Here is a 21,297-nt window from a genome sequence, read left to right as displayed (position 1 = left end):
AGATCCGTCAAGTTGTTATTGCCTCTGACTTCAAAACACAGTAATATTAAGGGAGCCAGCTACACATCCAGCATTTAGAAGAGCTGTTGCTGATGACTTATTAGAATTAGTGTCCTCAACACACGTTACGCTTTAAATAAAATAATTAGGAAATTCTGTTCATTAAAGTTAATACCTGTAGTTGAATAGAGGTATTGTGCACTTGTAGATGAAAGTGCGGTGCTTTATCTCAGTTGATAATTATCAATCGTTTCTAGCATATCTTTGCTCTATCTTTATTAAAAAGATAGTCATAGCTTCTCTATGAATGGAGGAGGGTGGATGTTCAAAGTCCTCTAGGTATGGATGAAACATTGTTGGCCCCCTCATCAAAGTTGCTCATCCCTGCTCATGATCATCTCTTCAACCGTACCATATATTTCCTGGCAGCCTGCCACTGGTTTTGTCAGTCCGTGTCACATATTGAAGATAGTGTATTGAGATCATCATCATCATCATCAAATGAACGTGTTGCTATGGCCTAAGGCAGCAATGTCAAATACACCACAAGTAGCAGTAGGTGTCATTTGTGCAAGAAGAGTTGTCAGCCTCGATGTGTGTACTCATCTGAACTCTCACCCTCAAGCCCAGACAGACATTTGTGAGGAAGTGGTACTGTTTGCTCAAAAACCAAAAGTTATACAGCAGAACAGTTTATTCTGCGGTCTCTGAACTTTCGTATCCTGTTTTGTTTTGCCTTTACGGGCATTCTTTTTAGTTACATGAAATTCTGTGAAACCAGATTACTTTGTGTTATATAAACAAGATACGGGCAGTGTTGTCGAATCGATCTGTTTGCATGTCATTTGTTGCTGTTCAAAAAAGTATATTTTATTTCTTTGTTGTTTTCCAGCAGGTCGGTTTAAGAGTATTTCAACACGAAGAATGGTGTGGGGGAAAAACGGGGAGACCAGAGAAAAGATGTTCATTGAAATGATTTAGAAATATTTAAATAATGGCATTGATGAGTGATTCTTGAAAATTGCTTTGTTCGGAAGGGCAGTTGCCATTTGAATAATAAACTCGTACGTAGAAGCTTAAAATGACAACTCTGATGTTCATTCTCGTTGGTTCTCCATCAGTAGATCATCTGGGTCCATGTTTGTAATAGGATACCTTCTTGTTCCTGTTCCATAATATGTAGCATGGCCAGCAACAGCAGCAGCAACAGCACCAGCAGCAGCAACAGCAGCAGCAACAGCAGCAGCAGCAACAAGTCAATCGAAACAGCCAGGAAGACAAAGAAAAGGAGGAGAAAGACAAGGAAGGAGAGAGGGAGGAGGATAAACCAGAGGCTGAAGACAAGGAAGATGGAATTAAGTAAGCCCAAACCACTAATTCATCAGAGAGAATTATGTTCGCAGTTGGATTTTGATGCTGTGTCATCTTGATTGCGGTCTTTGAAAAACTTTTGAAATCTATATATATATTGCGCGTCGTCCCGCACGCGGTCTGTCCTTCCGTCTGTCCCTTTTCAAAACGTACCTACTTCACCGCGCCGCCACTGCGCCGCTCAGGCAGTGGCTCACTACGATCGCGCGGGTATCTTAGCAAAAAAACGTTGTCTACCCACAAGCATTGCAATGAAATTGTTAGTTATTTAGTAGAGCTAAACATCTCTTTATTTTCGCGATAAGCAATGAAGATGAACAAAAAGTTGAACCAAGCAACAACACTTTTGTGGGCTGAAGGCCCACCTTACCAGCCTTCCGCAGGAACTAGTTGATGAGCCGCCCGGAGGGCGGCGAACCAGCTAGTCATGTTATAAAGGGCAAGTCTTTGTAGTGTACACTTTGTATTTATTCAGATCTTTACTTCAGATTGACTTTCATTCCTTGCTTTCTGTGTCAAACAGCAAAGAGTGAGATACTGGAGAAGCAGGCTTGGGGAATACATGTACAGGCATTATGTATTCGAGAGACAAAAAAAACTTGTTACTGAGACAGTGTACAATGATTTGGCCGGACGCATTTGGCCCCCGGACCTTGAGTTTGACACCCGTGTTTTAGAGCGAGAAAATTCGTCTGGAAATTCTAATGCTCTTTGAATTTAAGAACTAACATCTCACCTCTAGCCAGATTTTCCACCGACACCAAGTTGGAATTCATTCACCTTATTAAAACAGCTGTTTTCCTTGGAAACACCATCAATGAGTTCTTCTGTTCTGTGGTTTTGCTGTTGACAGTGTAAACGGATTATGTCTGTTTATGTGTGGGTGGATGGCTTTGTGCAATACTGTCAAACAGCAATGGATATAAAGAAAACATAGATGGAATACCACTCTTTCTGTTCTCCTTGGAAATCAAGAGTTGAATGCACCCGATCTGTGTATGCAGGCGTCCTATTATCTAATCTGAGGTTGTACTTTGTACTGTAGATGCATTGAACATTAGTGAGCATTTGTATTCCACTTGAAGATGCTGATGAAGCATTACCTCCTTTCTGCCTAGACCTGAGACAGCTAGCTAGTTGATTCCGAGCCGACCTTCGTTCAGCAGGCTGACTAGCATCTGTACCCCATGTTAACATTAATGGAGCTGAGAATAAATGAATTGAGGGTTTGTTGTGTTCATCTAGCCTTGGCTTGCTCCGGTGCTAACTCCTGATCAAGTAACACAGCAGTATTTGCATTCACATTCACATTTCTGTGTGTAGTATATATATATTTTTTTTAAAGATTTCATATGTCAGTTTTGAAACTTGTTCAACTACATTCTCTGTTCTGTCACATTTTTCACTCCTGTAATTTCACAACCATACTGCACATCGTATTAAGGGTCACAGTGCCAGTTATGGGTGTTCTTTCCGTATTTAACACATACACAAGACACGTTGTATATTATTGTAATATTAGACGCAAGCATGGTACAACGTACACTAGCTTGAAAAATATGGTAGCATGCATGCACGCTCGCGTATTTTTTAAAACGGGCAGCAACGAGCAAAACTGAATTCGGTTTATACAGTTTATACAAAACTATACAGTACTGTACTGTATAGCCAATGTACAGTTGTACACCAAGAGAAAAAAGGGAAGCAAATTGTGAAATTTACGATCAGCATTCACTTTCAATTATATCAATTTCTTGGATCATTTGTCTTTTAGTTTGCTTCCTCCGTCTTTCATTTTGATCACTTTTACTCTCTCTTCCATCGTCAGAGCTCTTCTTGTCTTAGCTGCTTGGCATCCAGAGATCCGTTTTGTAGCCATTTTAGCAATGCAACGAAATACTTCCTGGACTACTGCGCATGTGTAAACCAGTATGGTGGTTGCTGTCAGTTCAAATGTTACATTTTGTTTCCCATAATCAAACAAAATTAAATATTTGTCAAAGGCACTACAAGTAAACACAAAATGCAATTTTTGAATGAAGGTTTTCATTATTAAGGGAGGGGAAAAAAATAATCCATACTTACACATCCTTGTGCGAAAAAAGTGATTGCCCCCTGAACCTAAAAACTGGTTTGCCCAGCCTCAGAGGAAATAACTGTAATAGTTTTTCTATAACTGGCAATCAGTCTTTCACCTCTCTGTGGAGATATTTTGGCGCACTCTTCCTTGCAGAATTGCTTTAATTCAGCAACACTGGAGGGTTTTTTTTTTCGAGTATGAACGTCTCGGAATTCAAGTTTGGTTCGGTCGCTCCAAAACCTTCATTTGTTTGTTAGCTTTTTTGTTGGAGGTTTTTTGTTTTGTTTTGTTTTTTGAGCCATTCCGAAATTGACTAGCAGATGTCTTCTTCATTGTTGTCGGGATGCAGAACCCAAATGCGCTTCAACTTGAGGTCACAAAATGATGGCCAAACATTCTCCATCAGCAAAGCATCCCCACACCGTCACACTACCACCACCATGTTTGACTGTTGGTATAATGTTCTTTTTCTCAAATGCTGTGTTACATCTACGCTACATGTAACAAGACATACCTTCCCAAAAGTTCAACTTTCATTTTGTCCATCCATAGAGTATTGTCCCAAAGGTCTTTGGAATCTTTCAGATGTGTTTTGCGAAAGTAAGACGGGTCTTTGTGGTCTTTTTGGTCAGCAGTCATTTTCGCCTTGGAGCTCTGCCATGGATGCCATTTTTGCCCAGTCTCTCCCTCATCGTTGAACAGAGACCTTAAAATAGGCTTTCTCAATTAGTGGGTACTGTCTCTCACCGTGATTCATTGGAATCCTAAAGCTTTAGGAGAGACATCGAAACTCTTTCCAGAATGATAGATGTCACTTACTTTATTTCTCATCTGTTCTTGAATTTCTTTGGATCATGGCATTTTGTTGCAGTCTTTTGAGAACTTTTGGTTGACTTTAGTAGAAGGGTTCTATTTTGGGGATTTCTTGACTTAACAGGTCTGGTGGTAATCAGGATTGGGTGCAGTCAATGAAAATGTGATTAGTAAATTCATAATTTATCAGTCGAGCAGGGTCAGGAGGCTTTAAATATAATTTCCCCCCTAAATAAATGAAATTACCATTTAACAATGCATTTTCTGTTTACTTAGGTTAGCTTAGATCTTTACATTTGCTTGGTGATCTCAAACATTAAAGTGGGTAAACTACAACAAAAAAAGTGAATTATTGGAAGGGGGCAAATTGTTTTTCATGGCACTGTACTACAATCCAAAGTCACACCCTGTCGTGGAAACCATAGTCAGATAAGGGTTTACTACAGCACATTGTACAGTGGCAAACTCCCCAGATGTTGAAAACGTGACTAATTCACTGAGCACATACTGTATGTCAATCATTGTGATGATCCGTTGAGCTCATGGCCTCCCTTGACTGCTTATTAAATACTGGAGGACAATGTGTTTTTAAATGCTGCTTGAAAATGTGATGCCATCTCTAAATTGCAGAGATGAAACCTCTGGGGAAGATGCAGAGGACAAAGAGCCTGCAGTGGCTGTCAAGGGTCGACGAACAGCCAACAGCCAGGGGCGCCGTAAGGGCCGCATCACCCGCTCAATGACCAGTGAGGTGGAGGAGACGACCACACCGCCTGTCAACAATGAGCTCGGTCAGTCTTGGTGGTTGAATGACAAATCAGTCTCAAATCAGCCTCATCTGTAAGGTCTTTGAACTTTAAACTGGAGGTTCATAGTTTAAGCCCCCCCCCCTCTCCGCCGACAACAATCAATGTCAACTCGTCGTTGGATGTTAGTCTATTTCCTGACTACAATATATGTAAAATGCCTCTTATTTCTCCATAACATCCTTAAGAATAAGGTACAGCCAAACGTGGAATGTCAACATCAGTAAATTCATATACAATAGTCAATTGAGCCACTGAGAACGTTCACTGGCATCCATTGCACAGGATGACAAAACTCTTTTCAGTGGCTCATTTACACTCCAAATAATGATTTAATGTCCCATACCACCAGAGTGCACTGTTGGCCCTTTAGTCCTCTTCCCACTCAAGTTATTTAAGTGCCACCTCTGTCCCCCTACGGAGTCCTTGCACATTGTCAGTTAGTTGTACTCACAGTTTCAATATTGCTATCGGTTATACATTTTAAAAATCTATCAGCTGATATTTGTGGAGTATATTTTGCATGTTGCATTCGCCATCTCTAACTTTAGGCTCGCGGAATTCCCCAGTGAGTTACGCCGCATGGGCTCCCAACAACCTCCCATTTTCGTTGTCCCAATGTTCAGAGCAGTGCTTGGCTGGCTGCTTTGTCCTTCACAGATTCAAGTTCCAACTTTTCTATGTGTTGGGAAGGGCCAGGGCCATTCTGGCTACTAACCTGCAAAGAGAGGGAAAAGCCAGTTGTTGTCTATAATCATTAACTGACTTCTCCCCTTCGAATTCCTCCTTCCGCCATCGAAAACAAACAGTCCCGAAGGACCTAGTCAACAGTGCTTTTTTTAGCCAGCAACAAAAACACCCTGCCCCCACATATAGTTTTTTTTCTTCTCTAATTTGTCTTTCCTTTCCTCTTGTCAGTCACTCCCTAACTGACTTTGTCACTTGCAACTGCCCACTCTCCCTACTTCTTCTTACTTGCTCATGTGTTTGTGTGTGTGTGTGTGTGTGTGTGTGTGTGTGTGTGTGCGTGCGTGTGCTCTTGTGTGTGTGTGTATGTGTGTGCGTGCGTTTGTGTGTGCGTGCTTGCGTGCGTGTGTCTGAGACAGCCAATCTAGAAATGAATGAGAGTTCCCGCTGGACCGAAGAAGAGATGGAAACTGCCAAAAAAGGTAACACACAACAAACCTTTCTTTCATCCATGACTTTGTTTGCAACATTTGTGTTCATTGAAGAGATTCCTCGCGTAGCCTTAAAAGCACACCAGACAAATGATGAAGATGCGCCTTCTTGTAAGTGAGGCAGCAATTGCCACATGCTTCGAAGTTGCGGTTGTGTGTCTCAAGTGTGGACTGTGGCTGCCGCTCTTTCTAGCAATTTCCTTTCTCTGGGTCAAGGCAGCCTTTCTTATCATGGTGGCTGTAAAGGCTGGCCCTTTTAGTTAACCTTTGCAAAATTGCTGCAGTCATTAACCTGCCTTTATTATCTCTTGACAGAAGATTACCTAGCAGCCCATGGCTGATTCACAGAGGTCTCTGATACTGTGCCCACTGTCTTCACACTTGTACTGTGTGTGTTGTGCAAAGTACATGATCCTCCTTAGTTTCTAATACTCTTAGAAAGGGATTCCCCAGGGATCAGAAATACCAGTTTGACAGGTTTGCTGATATGATGTGTATTTTAATCTAGACATAATTACTTTTTGAAATGGGTAATCTGTGTTGCATACATAAAAATGTTGATGCATAATGAGGATTTCGGTCAGATGCGTGGCTTTGTGTGACTTTAAATTTTCCTTCTGAGTAATTAAATACATCCTTCCTTTTAATAATAGTAGAAATGGTGCCATTATCTCCTGTCGAATATGACCACTGCGACCTCTTGGCTACATGTGCATCGGCCTAAGCAATCAGGTTGTTTATTTGTACATAATTTGTCTGTTAAGGGGTTATTTTTCAATATCTGGCACTGCTTGTCTTGAACACAGGACTGTGTAGTAATCCTACTTAATGTCTTCAATTCCATTCTCCTGTGGTGGGATTAGTGGGGTGTTCCATCCCAAAGGATTAGCCTGGCAGTTCAGTGGATGCAGGGCTTCTATCAAGTGCTTATGAAACCTCTGAGCACCAGCGATAGCAGCCAGAGCTGAAGGACTGGTCTGGACATTTTTCAGAAATTCCAACAGACCTTCTCCTGACAAAAAGCAGCTCCCACAGCCCCATTCAGTATTGTCCAGCGATATCAATGTGCTGACTGCTCTCTCTGACAGGTTCTTGACGTGTTTGTATTCAAGAGTCTTAGTATAAGTTCACACGCTTCAAGTGTTCTTCTCCTTTACTCAAATAGAAAGTGACATTTATGTCCCAGGTCATTTCAATTTTTCCCTGCTTTCCAGGATAATATTGCAACTCGTCTTCATTCCTGCTCAAAGATTCATCGTTAAGACAAGAGTTGGCTGCTTTTTAAATTCACTAGCTCAATCTCTTTGTGTGGCACGGTGTGTTAGATGTCTTGTAAAGGTTGTATCACTTGAATCTTGATCCAAGTTGTGTGTTTGCATGTGCACACTTCTTGGCTAGCATTCAAGTAAGTGCAGTAATCTGTAAGGCTTTGTCAGAGTGTAGGCAGGCACCTGGATAAATGCCTCTGCTCCACTTGCTGGAAGAACCCACATAAAGGAGCTGCAGGTAGAAAACCGCATATCATCTTTCTTTTCCACTGTTGCTCGGACTTTGCTTCTCTCCCTGTCCGGTGTTCGGTTTGGGAGATGGCACCAGCCCAAGTTGGCAAGAGGTGTGGAAGATTTGGCAAGTGAGGGGACCCCCCGCCCCCCTCCCCACTTGCTCTCCCTCCTTACTCTGTTTTATTATAGACTGGAGAGGTCACATTCAAGATGAAAAGCAGGTCAGTCAGGAAAAATGTGAAAGCCTTTATGCTTTCTCATGGTATCAACATCAACTCTGTTTTCTCCCCTGTCCCCCACATCTTTCTCTTTTTGCTTACTTTCCACTTCTTTATCCCCTGCACAGTCTCCGTTCTCTCTCTCTCGCTCTCGCTCTCGCTCTCGCTCTCTCGCTCTCGCTCTCTCGCTCTCTCGCTCTCTCGCTCTCTCTCTCTCGCTCCCTCACCCGCTCGCTCTCTCTCCTCACTCCCTCCCTTCCTCTCTCCTCCCTCTGTGTTTACACTTGGACTGCCCGAGTGTGTGTTTCTGTCTGTGTGTTAAAGTATTAACAGGAGAAAGAGCGAGAGGGCTCGAGTTTGTGTGTACTCACGCATTTGTGTGTGCACTGGTCGATGGTGCCTGCTGGCAAAGTGAGGTAGGGGGAGGGATAGGCTGACAGAGAGAGGGAGGGGGAAGAGAGAGAGATCGAGGAAAGATCAGATGAGAGAGAAAGAGAAGTAGCTAGTGAGTGAGCGAGCACAGAGACAGCCTCATCGTGCTACTTTCCTGTGGAAGTCTTCCTCGACGGCCGCCATTGAAGAGAGACTCAGCAGAGGAACAAAGCTGCAATTACTGAAGCACACGGAATAGCAGAGAGATGGGGAGAGACCAAGAGCATGTGCTGTTTTGGAGCATGTCAACCTGACCCCAGCTCAAGTATCAAGCCAGCTGGAAGTAAGAGTGGAGAGATTGAGCTGTTTTCATCTGTGCTCCGGATTTGGAGGCTCGGTGTTGAAGAGCATTCCAGGCTCTGCCTCTACAGATCAGACAGTCTGGTCGTGTGATCCAGAAGGACCACAAGACGACGGCTGGTGTTACAGGCATGTGACACAGTGACAACCACGTTATGGCTACACCAGCTATTGATTGGCCTTCTCTGGGTGGTGCTTAAGGCCTTTCAGGGTCCTGATTGGATGCGAGGCAACCACCTGCTTCAGTTTTGCTGCTGCTGATTCGATGTTTGATCCACGTGTCTCCCTGGCCTCTAAGGGTTGGAGTCAACTGCAGCTACTTGGGAATGCGCTTTGTACACTCGGATAAAAGGATTAACCTAGGTATTGATATTTGTCATTATTTTTCAGTCTGAGTCATTGCTTTCTTAAAACTTAGAAATTATGGAATGCTTTCATAGGTTGTCTAAAATGGTGACTGACTTGCATGAGGCGTCATTCAAGGCGTTACTGGTTGTCTTCCTGTCTTTTGGAAGGAGAACTTATCTTAACATACAGTACAGATTGCTCTTGCTTTTATGGCAATGTCTTCAGTCATGGTTTTACCACATTCAACCGTCAACAGGTTTCAGACAGTTTTAATATGAAGACATTTCAACTGTTGCTGTAGCTTGTTCAGTGTTGTCATTATTTTCTTACATACTAGTGTTCTGAAACTTGCGAGATGTTGCACTGCTTTGTATGTAGGTGATTAGATTTTCATAGACTTCTCTAAATCACTGTGATTGACGGGTATATATTTCAATTGTATGCATTGTAACTGGATGTGCAGTGGATGAGATGTTTTTAAAGTATGAAAATTACCCTGATATCAAAGAGTGTCTTCTTGTTGGCTTCACGCTTGTTCTCAGACAGAGAGTACCCTGCAAGGCACAGGAAACAAGTGGGTGGTGTAGGTTAAGCCTCTTAGAGCGCACGCTGAAGGGGAACCACCACGGTGAAGTCAACACTATCTGTCGTTGGCCCTTTCTTTCACAAACAAGCTGACCGCTCCCTAAAACAAATCTTTGAACACATGTGATATGCGAATTTCTTGACTGCTTTTTCTGTCCTTCTCCTGTCTGGCGGGTGGACGTCAACTCTTGTGAAAGGCACAATCATGTGGTTGACTGAGTAAAGGACCAGGGTTACTTGGAACTGGGTCACATCAAAGTTAGTCAGAATATGACACAGTGTGACCTCAGTGAAGGGAGCGTTAGTGATGTCATTTACATAAGGGGTGGTTGAGCTGCCATATTATGACTCTCCTTACCATTTCTGTGGTTTTGCCAATGCTCCGCTTATCCACAGTGTCTGACACTGCCGAATCAAGTCCTGGTTGTCCTCCAGTTGAGAAAGGACAGCTCTTAAGAAACGCTCATTGCGGATAATTAACTATCATACTCCAACATTTAACTTTTTATTAAACTGCATTTAGGGCGACGGCAAGAATGTTGCCCTGAATTTAAACTTCACTTGGTCATTGTTGCAGGTCTTCTTCAGTATGGTAGGAACTGGTCTGCCATTGCCAAGATGGTGGGATCAAAAACTGTGTCACAGTGTAAGAATTTCTATTTCAACTACAAGAAGAGGCAAAAACTGGATGAGATTTTGCAGCAACATAAAATGAAATCGGTAAGCAAAAAAAAAATAATAATAAAGGTATTTCTTTACAGAAATCACAAAGTTGTGTCCTATTTGGTGTTATTGAAATTGATTTTTGTGTGTTGGATCTTCACATAGGAAAAGGAGCGAAAGGCTCGCCGCAGGGGTAAAGCCCTTCAAAATGAAGAGACCACTGCCCAGTTCACTGCAGAGGAAGAAGAGTTGGAAGGCTCTGGGGCTAGTGGCAATGAAGAGGAGGCACCTGAAGATGGAGAAGGTAGTCTGACTTGAGAGAACTACTAAAGATAGCTATGTGGCACAATTTCCCCAAAATGACACTCTTTCAAAACGTTGAGTCTGTTGGTATGGCCACTTCAAACTGAGTACAACATACAAAGAATTTGGAGAATTTTTGGGCAACGTTTTTGTGACATCCACAATTTAAAAAATCTGTGCCAAAAACACCAACTTCATCATTTCTCAAGGTTCTCCTCTACCCTTTTGTTTCATCTACTATTCAGGCAACCCCTTTTCCGATTGGCTGATGTGTTTCAGTTAAAAATATCCACCAGTTGCTCGTACAGGCCGGAATTTCAAGATGTCAACATTACTGAAATGCTTCAAATGTTGACACTTGCCCTTAAAATTGGACTTAACTAGTGCAAATAGACGATTGCTGGTGAAAAGAGCAATCTGGGCAGTAGAAGAGGTCATGTACTTCAGCAGTCAATTGTTTATTTGTGAATGTGTTTGCTGTGGAGGATTTCTGAGGCATTTATAAGAACATGTGTTGCATGTTCTCCCCGGGCCCGCGTGGGTTTTCTCCGGGTGCTCCGGTTTCCTCCCACATTCCATAAACATGCATGGCAGGCTGATTGAACACTCTAAATTGTCCCTAGTTGTGAGTGTGAGTGGTTGTTTGTCTCTGTGTGCCCTGCAATTGGCTGGCAACTGATTCAGGGTGTCCCCCGCCTACTGCCCGAAGACAGCTGGGATAGGCTCCAACACCCCCCGCGACCCTAGTGAGGATCAAGCGGTTTGGAAAATAGATGGATGGATGGATTGATGTGCTCATTCCATATTTTTTTTGTTTTTTTGTTTTGAGTCGGGAATTCCACAAAAATTCTTGTTAACAGTATGCATTGATTATTCTTTTTTACGAGAGAGAGAGAGAGAGAGGGAGAGAGAGAGAGAGGGAGAGAGAGAGGGAGAGAGGGAGAGAGGGAGAGAGACTTTTTTCCAAAGTCAGCTCCAGCTCAGCCGTGGCCCTCGTGAGGACAAAGGGGACAGAATATAGATGGGTGGCTGAACAATGTTCTGCAAAGGAGTTGTGCCATTGCAGAGGCCCGCATTGAATTCAACTTCCCTTATTTTACTTCATGGTCCTGGTCACAGCAAATTAGATGTGACAGAATCAGCAGCACCTATGTTGGCTGCAGCAAAGTATTGTAGTGCATTTGATTTTACTTTCATAGCTTCACGATACAGTACGACTCATCAACAATCTATTTTCATACAATCAATCAATTATATTATCCTTAATATACTACAGTGCCATAAAAAGTATTCATACCCCGTGAACTGTTTTACATTGTGTGACCTTAACAATCTTTCCATCCATTTTCAACACTGCTTATCCTGAAGAGGGTTGTGGGGTTGGGGGTGCTGGAAGCTATGCCATCTGACTTCCGGCAGAAGGCAGACACTCTGCACTGGGTGAGACTCAGTCGCAAGGCATATGTAGAAACAAACATTCACACCCACATCCACACGATCCCTGAGTGGGAGCCGATCCCATGCTGCCAATACACAAGTCTGGCGAGTGTACCACGACACCAGAAGCGACACACTGTCACAATCCCTAATAATCCTAAATTTGAATTTATTTTGTTGAGATTTTAACAGCAACAGGTAGACCAAGAAGTCACGAAACAGGTTAGGGATAAAGTTAAAGACGTTTAAAGCAGGATTAGTTTATTCAAAAAACACGTCAAGCTTTGAAAATCTTAGGTTATGCCTTTCACCCAATCCACTGCAAACATAACAGGCTACCTACCTACACTGACAGAGAAAGCGCTGAGAACACTCACCAGCAAATCAGCCCATGGTCACTCTGGAGGAGCTGCTAAAAATCCACAACTCAGGTGGGAGAGTCTGTCCACTGGACAACTATAAATCATACACTCCACAAGTGTGGCCTTTATGGTAGCGTGATAAGAAGAAAGCCATTGTTCAAAGAAAGGTATAAAAGTCCCGTTTTGCATTTATGCCAGCCATGTGGAGGGCACTGTAAACACCCGGAAGAAGGTGTTTTTGCTAGATGAAGCCAAAGATTTATTTATTATTAATTAAGACTGCTCATTCACACTGTGAAACATATCGCAAGCAACAACGTGCTGTGGCGATCCAGGGGCAGAAAGCTGGTCAGAGTTAATGGGAAGAAGCAAGACACTGATGCTAGACATTAAGCCAGAGCTACAATGGATTTGTTCAGATCAAAGAATATTCACATTTTAGACTGGATAGAAAATCTCGACCTAAATCCCAATGAGCATCTGTGGTTGCTCTCCATCCAGTCTGCCTGAGTTTGAGCAATTTTGCAGAAGAGCGGGCACAATTTTCAGTGTCTAGATGTACAAAGCTGGTAAAGATGAACTCCAAGGACTTGCCAGCTGTAAATGCAGTGATGTTTGGCTCTACAAAGTACTGATGTAGTGGGACTCAATACAAATGCATCCTACATTTTCAAATTTTTATATGCTAAAAAAATGATATGACACTTTTTGTTGGTTGATCACATAAAATCTCAATTACATTTTTTTGTGGTTATAAGGTGGCAAATTGTGAAAATAATTCAGGGATACTAAGAACTAGGATAGGGTACTTTTTCAAGGCACTGTGTACTGGTATATTTTTCTAGATTGAATTATGACCTCTGCCGCTCAATAATGGGTAGAGCTGCGTCATTCTTAATTTTCTGGACACTACCCCTCCCATGAAATCCACTAAAATCTTTGATCCTCCTCATAAAGCTTAATTGTCCCCTTTTGTCCTCCAGCGAGGGAACTGTACTCTTCTTATTAGAAGACAAGAGATCGTTCTCTCGATGCTCAGTTTTTGTGTCAATGTGGAAACAGTTAGCAGCTTTTGCCTCATGCTGCTCACGTTGCACTGACAAAATGTGCAGACTTCTTATATCATGCCAGGCCTGCTGTATAGTTAATAAGTTTTGCAGTAATGACATACACTGCCACACACGGTGGTAGAACAGCACGGTGGGCGACTGGTTAGCACTTATGCCTCACAGTGGAAAAGATAGGTGCCGGGTTCGATTCCGGCTCTGGCCGCCCTGTGTGGAGTTTGCATGTTCTATCTTTGCGTGTGTGGGTTTTCTCAGGGTACTCCTGTTTCTCCCGTATTCCAAAAACTTGCATGGCAGGTTAACACTTTAAACCATCCTTAGGTGTGATTGTGATGAGTGTCTATGTGTGCCATGCCATTGGCTGTCAACCAGTTCAGGGTGTACCACGCCTACTGCCCAAAGACAGCTGGGATGGGCTTCAGCACGCCTGTGACCCGTGCGAGGATAAGAGGATTAGAAAATGGTTGGATGGACAGTTAAGATACTTACCAGTAGTAGTGCTCCGATCAAACAACCAGATTGTGATTAACCAATTTCCGTGGAACAGTGCATAATCAACATATGTCGATCAATGACTTTAATTGCTGATCACAAAAAAACCTGCAGGTTGTACTTCACAGCCTGCACCCAACCAGAGACTTGTCTGTGTGCACTGTAGTGTCCTCGCCGTTCTTGTCTGCACATAACCGTTCAAACCAGTTTTATGCACTGTCAATTTGAAATTATGTCCTGTTTTTTAATAAATATGGTCATTTGGATAGAATGTTTTTTCCCCTAATTTGCTGCATTCATTTTCCTAATCTAATTCATTACTTCATCAATTTGCAGCTACTCCCCGTGAGCGGTATTGGAATCGGTTTCGGCCGATCTCACTATTGGATGATCAATATCGGAATTGATAGTATAAAACCTTGATTGGAACACCCCTTACTTACTACCAGTAATAGATTTTAATGGGTACCACTATGTGCGTTTTTTTTTCCTGTGGGGGAAAATTGAGGCCTCTATCTGAACTATGGCATTTATGTATTCAAGTGGATGACAAACTCCATCTGAGGGTACAATTTGAAAAAAAGTGTAGGTGTTCTTGATTTTGTATCATAGCATCTCTCTCACAAGGCTTTGCCTTCTACTAGGTGGTGCCAACAACAGCTCGGACACAGAGAGTTTGCCATCACCACATTCAGCTGATGATACCAAGGCCAAGGAAGAGGGTTCGAATAAGTCAAAGGCTGGCGGTAATACTGGGGAGAAAGAGGTAGCTGGAGCAGACGCAGAGCAGGCTGCAGATGGGAAACCTCCCGTAAAAGAAGATGCAGAAGTCTCCATCAAGCAGGAGATAAAGACCGAAACAGGGGAGCCAAACAAGGAGCTGACCCACCCATCACCCAGTGGTGATGCCACAGACAAGAAACCTTCTACAGCGGAGGCTGACGATGTCAAGACGTGTCCCAAGAGCTCAAAGAAGGACCATGGGGCCAAAGTAGGCTCCCATGGGGACAGCGACTCCAGTGCCACTTGCAGTGCTGATGAAGTGGAAGAGTCAGACAACACCGAAAAGAACAGGTGAAAATGCACGAGTTTTTAGAATACGCGTGTGTGTGTGTGTGTGTGTGTGTGTGTGTGTGTTTTCACTTGTTCAATTGTGTCTTTCTGTCACTTTTTACTAAGTACAGTTGTCCCTCATTTATCGCAGGGGTTACATTCCAAAAACAAGTAGCAGCAATAGGCAAAAGCCGCAAAGTAGAGGTTGACTTTTGTGTGGTGTGGTGAAGGGGAATTTATGCTTCTACTAAGCCGTTACGAACCCCCACACAGTTCACACTCTTCTAAATACATTGAACTTTTAAAATGCAAAACGAAGAATAAATACCAAGCTGCTGATTATGGGCTGCACCCTAGAAGCGGACGAGGACGATGAAACTTTTTTTTCCTTTTTATCTTAAAATGGCTTACATGAATCAGTGTTCAACACACATTCCAGCCAAAGGTCCTGTTCAGCTGAATTAAAATGTTGTGCACACTGAAAAGTAGTTGCCATGACTACCGCTACTTCTTCTTTGTTGTTGACATCTTTTTTATTCTTCTTTTAAACAAGAGAACGGATAATATATTCTGGGATGCAGCCCAGATGTATGCTTCAAGCGCGCACAAATTCACTATGACCATTCAGAAACTTGGAGCGTTATCCAAATGAATGTGCTGTTCGGTTCTTGAGAGTGCACCAAAGACTGAGTTCCAGTGTGCGCTTTGGTCACTCCAACTGGAGACACCAGTGCTTCGGGCAGTCTAGATGGAAACGGTTCAAGCATGAATTGCTGATTGGTTAAGAACATAAATAAGACTGTGTTCTGAAATAATTGGGAAGGTAGTGCGCTCTGCCTCTCCGAGCACACTCACTGAGAGTAGTGCACGGGTGTCAAGTGTGAAATTTGAAACAAATTTCCCATCAAACAACAGACATTTCTTGACTTGACTAATTTAGAAGGAAGAAAAGTAGCAATATAACCTGGAAGAACTGTAAAACTGAAATAGATGTAGTTATGATCACAAATGAAAAGACGTACTAGAATGAAGTAGTGAGGGAACACTGTGTATACAAATTGTGCAGCTGCAGTTTATATTTTAGTTATACAGGTACAGTTCTGTGTTGCAATACTGTTTTCTATGAATATGCATCCGTCAAAGACAAAACGGAAACCCCGCTAATATTTTTATATTCTTCTAAATATCTTTGTAAGAATGACTTCTCCCCGTCCAAGCCTACTGAACTACACTCATGATGGGGTCATCTCATCCCCTCTGCAAAAGCCCATGGACCTGAAACAGCTCAAACAGCGGGCTGCTGCCATACCATCGATTGTGAGTCACCCATTCTCCAACCTCCGCTTTCGCGCCTGTGGCCTTCCTTCACTTCAGTCTTTCAATCTCATATTTAAAGTATTGATCTCACTAAATCATTAGTTTTAATAATGCACAAATAAAATGGTTGCATAAAACTGTGCATAACATCTAGCAAAAATATATTAACTTTTATCAACTTGAAAATGTATCTTTAAACGACTTAAATTTTTATTTGATTATTTTGAAAAGTTGCATAACCTTGAGCAGGTGCTATTTTGTGCTCTCTTTGTAGAGATAAAAGTAGCTTGTAGTCGAACATCATCGTCATCAGACACTGCATAGAGTTGCGAATCATACTGTATGTTGAAAAAAATTGAGGATTTACGCATTGTTAGCGAGATCATACATAATATAAAGCATTTAATTCCCTCTCGTCCTGTGTCTAGATACCAGAAGCGTCAGTCCAAGGCAGTCAGTGGAGTGGGGGCACCAAAACAGTACTGCCCCCCCATGCTTTGGCACTGTACCAGCAGCAGATCACCATGGCTCATGGGGAGTCGTCTCAGGAGGTCAAACAACCGCAGCAGCTTTCAGGCCAGCCAGGCAAACAGCAGCCTTATTCCCAGCAAACAGAAAGAGACAGGGAGCCTCCCCATAGCAGCAGCCCTCGCATCCGCCCACGCAGCCCGTCCACTGGTGACAAGGATGGTACGCCTCTTTTATTGCCTACTGGATAATTAATGTTTAACTTCTTATGGTGTTAAGCAGCGTGAGATTTTTGGTGAACGAAGTGATCGGAAACACACATGTCACAATACTTTTTTGCACTGTACTGTATTTCTTTACATGGTACATGCTGGAGTTGTCAGATCTTAAGTCCTAAATCTGGCAGATCTTAAATGTCCGAAAAGGAAACACTGAGGTGTGCCGAGAATTATACATCATGCTTGGCAGTTTATTTAAAAAAAAAAAAAACTCATAGTGTTTGAATTAGTTTTTCTTTGTTGGCTACTGACCATGAGTCTTTGCTCTCGAGTTTGTTCTCTCGTGTACTCATGTGTTTCTGGGACACTGGCAGAGAGAGCTGATAAATGGTTGTGTCCCTCTTGACCCAGAAGGGACTCTCGGCTTATTTCGTGCACTGGATCACTGTGAGCTTGTTGGCTGTGAATATCAGATCAGTCATGTCTTTGAAAGCCAGCTGTGAACAACTACTGTATAGTAGTTGTTCTGTATATTCCTGGATTTTAAGAAAAGACAAAGTCTTAAAACAGCATTTAAAAACAAAAAAGCAGAAATGCATGATGATCGAGAATATGTTTTGCTTTTGTAGAAAAGTCGCAGGCTTACTCTTCACATGGTGAAGTCAAGAGGCCCGCACTGGGCCCGGATGACCTAAGGTCCACTAACTTGGGTCGGACAGTTTTGTCCCCGTTTCCCATGTCCCCAAGAGACATGACCAAGATCAGTCACGACCAGCACCTGCTCCAATTCAACTGTAAAGACCCCTCTTTATCTTCTCAGGCACAATTTATGTTGTCGTTGTTTTCTATATATTAGATTGCATTGCGCTAGTTCTCTGCTCATTATTTCATAATTTCTTCTGCCTGTCAGCATTCCAGCAAGTGGGCCACCCAGTACTTCCTGGTTTGCAACAGGATAGTGCCAGGCAGGCAGCAGTGAGACCCCTCATTATGCCAGAACCACCACCTCTCATTTCCTCAACCAAACCAGGGGGCTCTATCACACAGGTATATTACAACACAGTTTGTTGCGCTGGAAAGTAGAAATGGTTCTAATCAGGATACAGCACCTTGAGGGCCACAACCCTCCCTGTTTTAGAAGTTTCCCCTCTCCAACACACATGATTCATATAGGAAGCATCTAAAACATGCAGGATGGTGGCCCTCGAGGTCCCCAACCTTTTTTGCCCCACGGAACGGTTTCAGGTCAGACAATATTTTCAGCAATTAAGACCGGGTAGATACAACAATATAATATGATATGAGCTGCATGAAAAGTGTGTTATTTTCGAAACATAAAAATAAACAAATCATGACACGAGGAACGTCCTATCTGGCCGCAACACTCTCTGGTCGCTACAGTAATGTTTAAACGCGCCTTCAAAATAAGCCGCCGCAAATAAAAAGTGCATGAAAAATACGACTCCCCATCGCCGCTTATTATGCAGAGTAGGCTTGGTGCGTGTAAATCTCCAGTTGAAATAAAGCCGTATTTGAAATAAGACTCCTGATACTGTCTATTAAATGTAGCCTTCTCTTTCTTGAAAGTCGTAGGCTCTTCCATTTCCTGGCTGGGCCTTTTCCCCTTCCCAAAAAATCTTTTCAAAGACGTTTGTTTTTTTATGCCGTAGCCCATCACATAACCGAGAAGCGCACATTCACCTGCGTCAAAAGTGACATACCTTAGACTGATATAACAGAATCCGGTAATCTTTCAAAATAAAACATCTTTCAGATTCTGAAATGAATAAAACGGAAGGAATGCAAGTTATTTATTCTTTCTGTGCGGCCCGGCGGTTGGGAACCCCTGCTTTAAATATCTACTCAACTATTGCTGATACTATTAATAAAGTGAATGCTTTTCCAGGGCACTCCTGTACAGTTGCACGGCCCAGCTCACGGGTTCGAACATGGAAAAATGCCTTCTCCTCAAATGAGTTTGTCATGGATTGATCAGAGAAAAGTTGGTGAGTGAATTAATCGGGATAATCAAATAAAAGTCAGATTTTATTCTTGCCACTGACTAAATGGATAGTCCATGGTCCATGGATAGACTAAATGGAAGTCCATCTTTCAGGTAACCATCAACTTTCTTTTTGTGATTTTACTAAATTGCTGTGCGTTTTATAGGTGGTCCATTCCCTGTGGTAAAGCAAGAGCAGTTATCCCCCCGCAGCTCTTCCTTGCAAGCTGACAACCTATCGACCCAAGGCACAGCTCATGATGGTGGAAGAGGTATGTTTTGGACAATTAAAAAAATAATAATAATAAGAAGAAGAAGAATCGTCCAGCCTTTCTGAAGAAGCCCAATTCTATGACCTGTTTTTCTGAAAGCCACCGAACGTGAACAGACAGTGACAAATAGTGTCTGCATGGCATGCAACAACATACACGGCACACTTTAAATAGCGTGTGCAAGCAAAAAGAATAGCCTTTCTTCTGCTTAGTGCCACAAATGTAAAAAATATGCAAAGGAGAACACAATTCAAATATTTTCATGCAATTAATTTTTAATTGTGTTATTGAAAGTATAAACTGCTTCTTCTGCTTTTTGTGTCAATAAGATTGGTCTTACCTTTTTGATTTACATTTTAGCTGTTCAAGGAGGTAGTATCACGAAGGGCATCCCAGGGACCAGAATGCATCCAGATTCCTCAATCTCTTTCAGAGGCGGCTCCATTACTCAGGTGATCTTAGATTCTTGTTTTGTCTATGGTCCTTCAAATAAGATGAGTATATAGAAAGTGATAGATCACCCCCCCCCCCCAAAAAAAGCTGGCTTTTACCGTTTTTTTTCCCCTTTCATTTTATCTTTGAATATTAAACCCAAATCTTTTCTTAAACGTATGCACAGTATATCACTTTGGACATTTTTATATAATAGATGATCGCATGGCACTACACTGGCATAGAAAGGACTCACAGATGCTTCTCATTCATGTCGCTGCTGTTGCGTGAGATTGCTCGCCTCCACATGTGAAAAACCATCTTTGGAGAAGAATAATTTTATTCCTAGTTGGAAATGAGATCAGACAGAAATTGGAGATAGAAGGTGCAAAGTAACATTCATATAGCCAAAATAAATGCACAATTACTTTGAATAACCTTTCTAAGACTTTTAACAGAACCGTTAAGGGTGGAGCTTATTGATACTCTGTTCTTGAATTTGAATTTTGAAAAATTCCACAGTGCACAATATTTCGGTCTGTTGTTGCCATCGGTAAAATAGTGTAAATGTAGCTTAAGTCACATGTAAGTGAACCAATATGAACCATTACAAACTACCAAATTTGTATATAGAATGTAGTACAGTATGTGCTCTATGCAAGATACTGCCCCCACTTTCCTCTCATGGGTTTGTGTTTAATGTGTAGTGGTGAATAGCGTTTATCCGCTCCAAGCTATATGGTGTGTGTTATAGGGTGCAACACATAGACATTCATTTTGTATCCCGATAATACAGTTGATTGGCCTTACACCGATTCCTTCCGAAGCTCGATAACATGCAGCCGTAGTGTTTGTTCTCAGAGCAGCAGAGAGGTCATAAGTGCAGCAGCAACTGGATTTCCCAGCAGCTGTGGCATAACCACAACCCTTGATGGGTACTAGTCTCCCTAGCAACAAATTCATGGTGTGCTGTGTCTGTACTTATTAATTCTAACCAAACCACTGTAATGTAATACCCAACTGGCTCATTCAGTCTGTGAAGACAGATTAGCAAAGAAAAAGTGAGCGGTACACAAGCCGTTGTCTAGTGGCAGATCAGTTATTTTCTATCATTCAAAACTTAATGTTGCCAAGTTAGTTGAAGTTGATAGTAAGATTTATGAAGGCTGAAAATAGGGCTAACCAATTTATAAAATTCAGACTAACATTGCGATGTAGTAGAATGCAACATTCGGCTTCATTTTGATGGTCTTATTTAATTATTAGTGTAATGTAAATGTATATTTCATTTACTTATGACTGTATATCGTTTTGCGATAAGTTCAGTGGTACTAGGTGCTGTCCATTTTTATATATCGTTTCAACGCCACATATTTGTTTGCTTTGTTGATGTATTTGTATATAGGATTTACTGACTTATGTTTAGGCCACGCTTGTTTGGTAGAATTTTGTCAAGTTGTTGTCGTGAGCGCTGAAAACACTAATTGTTGAGTGTTTAGTAAGGTTACTACTACTACTAGACTCGATAGACTACTACAAGATAGACTATCATTCATATTCATATTCAATCATGTTTCA

At 42.1% G+C, this 21,297-nt stretch overlaps 1 protein-coding gene across 3 annotated transcripts in view; it reads left to right on the top strand.

Annotated features, from left to right (window-relative positions):
- ncor2 (nuclear receptor corepressor 2) overlaps positions 1-21,297 on the top strand; it is a 74,559-nt gene that overhangs the window by 38,416 nt on the left and 14,846 nt on the right. For all 3 annotated transcript variants that reach the window (XM_052067980.1, XM_052067979.1, XM_052067981.1), the window contains exons 15-27: positions 1,184-1,359; positions 4,895-5,055; positions 6,177-6,239; positions 10,211-10,353; positions 10,462-10,600; positions 14,602-15,031; positions 16,207-16,327; positions 16,756-17,017; positions 17,643-17,807; positions 17,924-18,060; positions 18,920-19,019; positions 19,183-19,287; positions 19,648-19,739. In XM_052067980.1, the coding sequence (XP_051923940.1) occupies positions 1,184-1,359; positions 4,895-5,055; positions 6,177-6,239; positions 10,211-10,353; positions 10,462-10,600; positions 14,602-15,031; positions 16,207-16,327; positions 16,756-17,017; positions 17,643-17,807; positions 17,924-18,060; positions 18,920-19,019; positions 19,183-19,287; positions 19,648-19,739 (2,094 nt within the window). The remainder of the gene's footprint in view (positions 1-1,183; positions 1,360-4,894; positions 5,056-6,176; positions 6,240-10,210; positions 10,354-10,461; positions 10,601-14,601; positions 15,032-16,206; positions 16,328-16,755; positions 17,018-17,642; positions 17,808-17,923; positions 18,061-18,919; positions 19,020-19,182; positions 19,288-19,647; positions 19,740-21,297) is intronic.

The sequence above is a fragment of the Hippocampus zosterae genome, chromosome 6, assembly GCF_025434085.1.
Source record: "Hippocampus zosterae strain Florida chromosome 6, ASM2543408v3, whole genome shotgun sequence".
Taxonomy (NCBI): Eukaryota; Metazoa; Chordata; class Actinopteri; order Syngnathiformes; family Syngnathidae; genus Hippocampus; species Hippocampus zosterae.
This window is presented reverse-complemented; position numbering and strand designations above follow the sequence as displayed.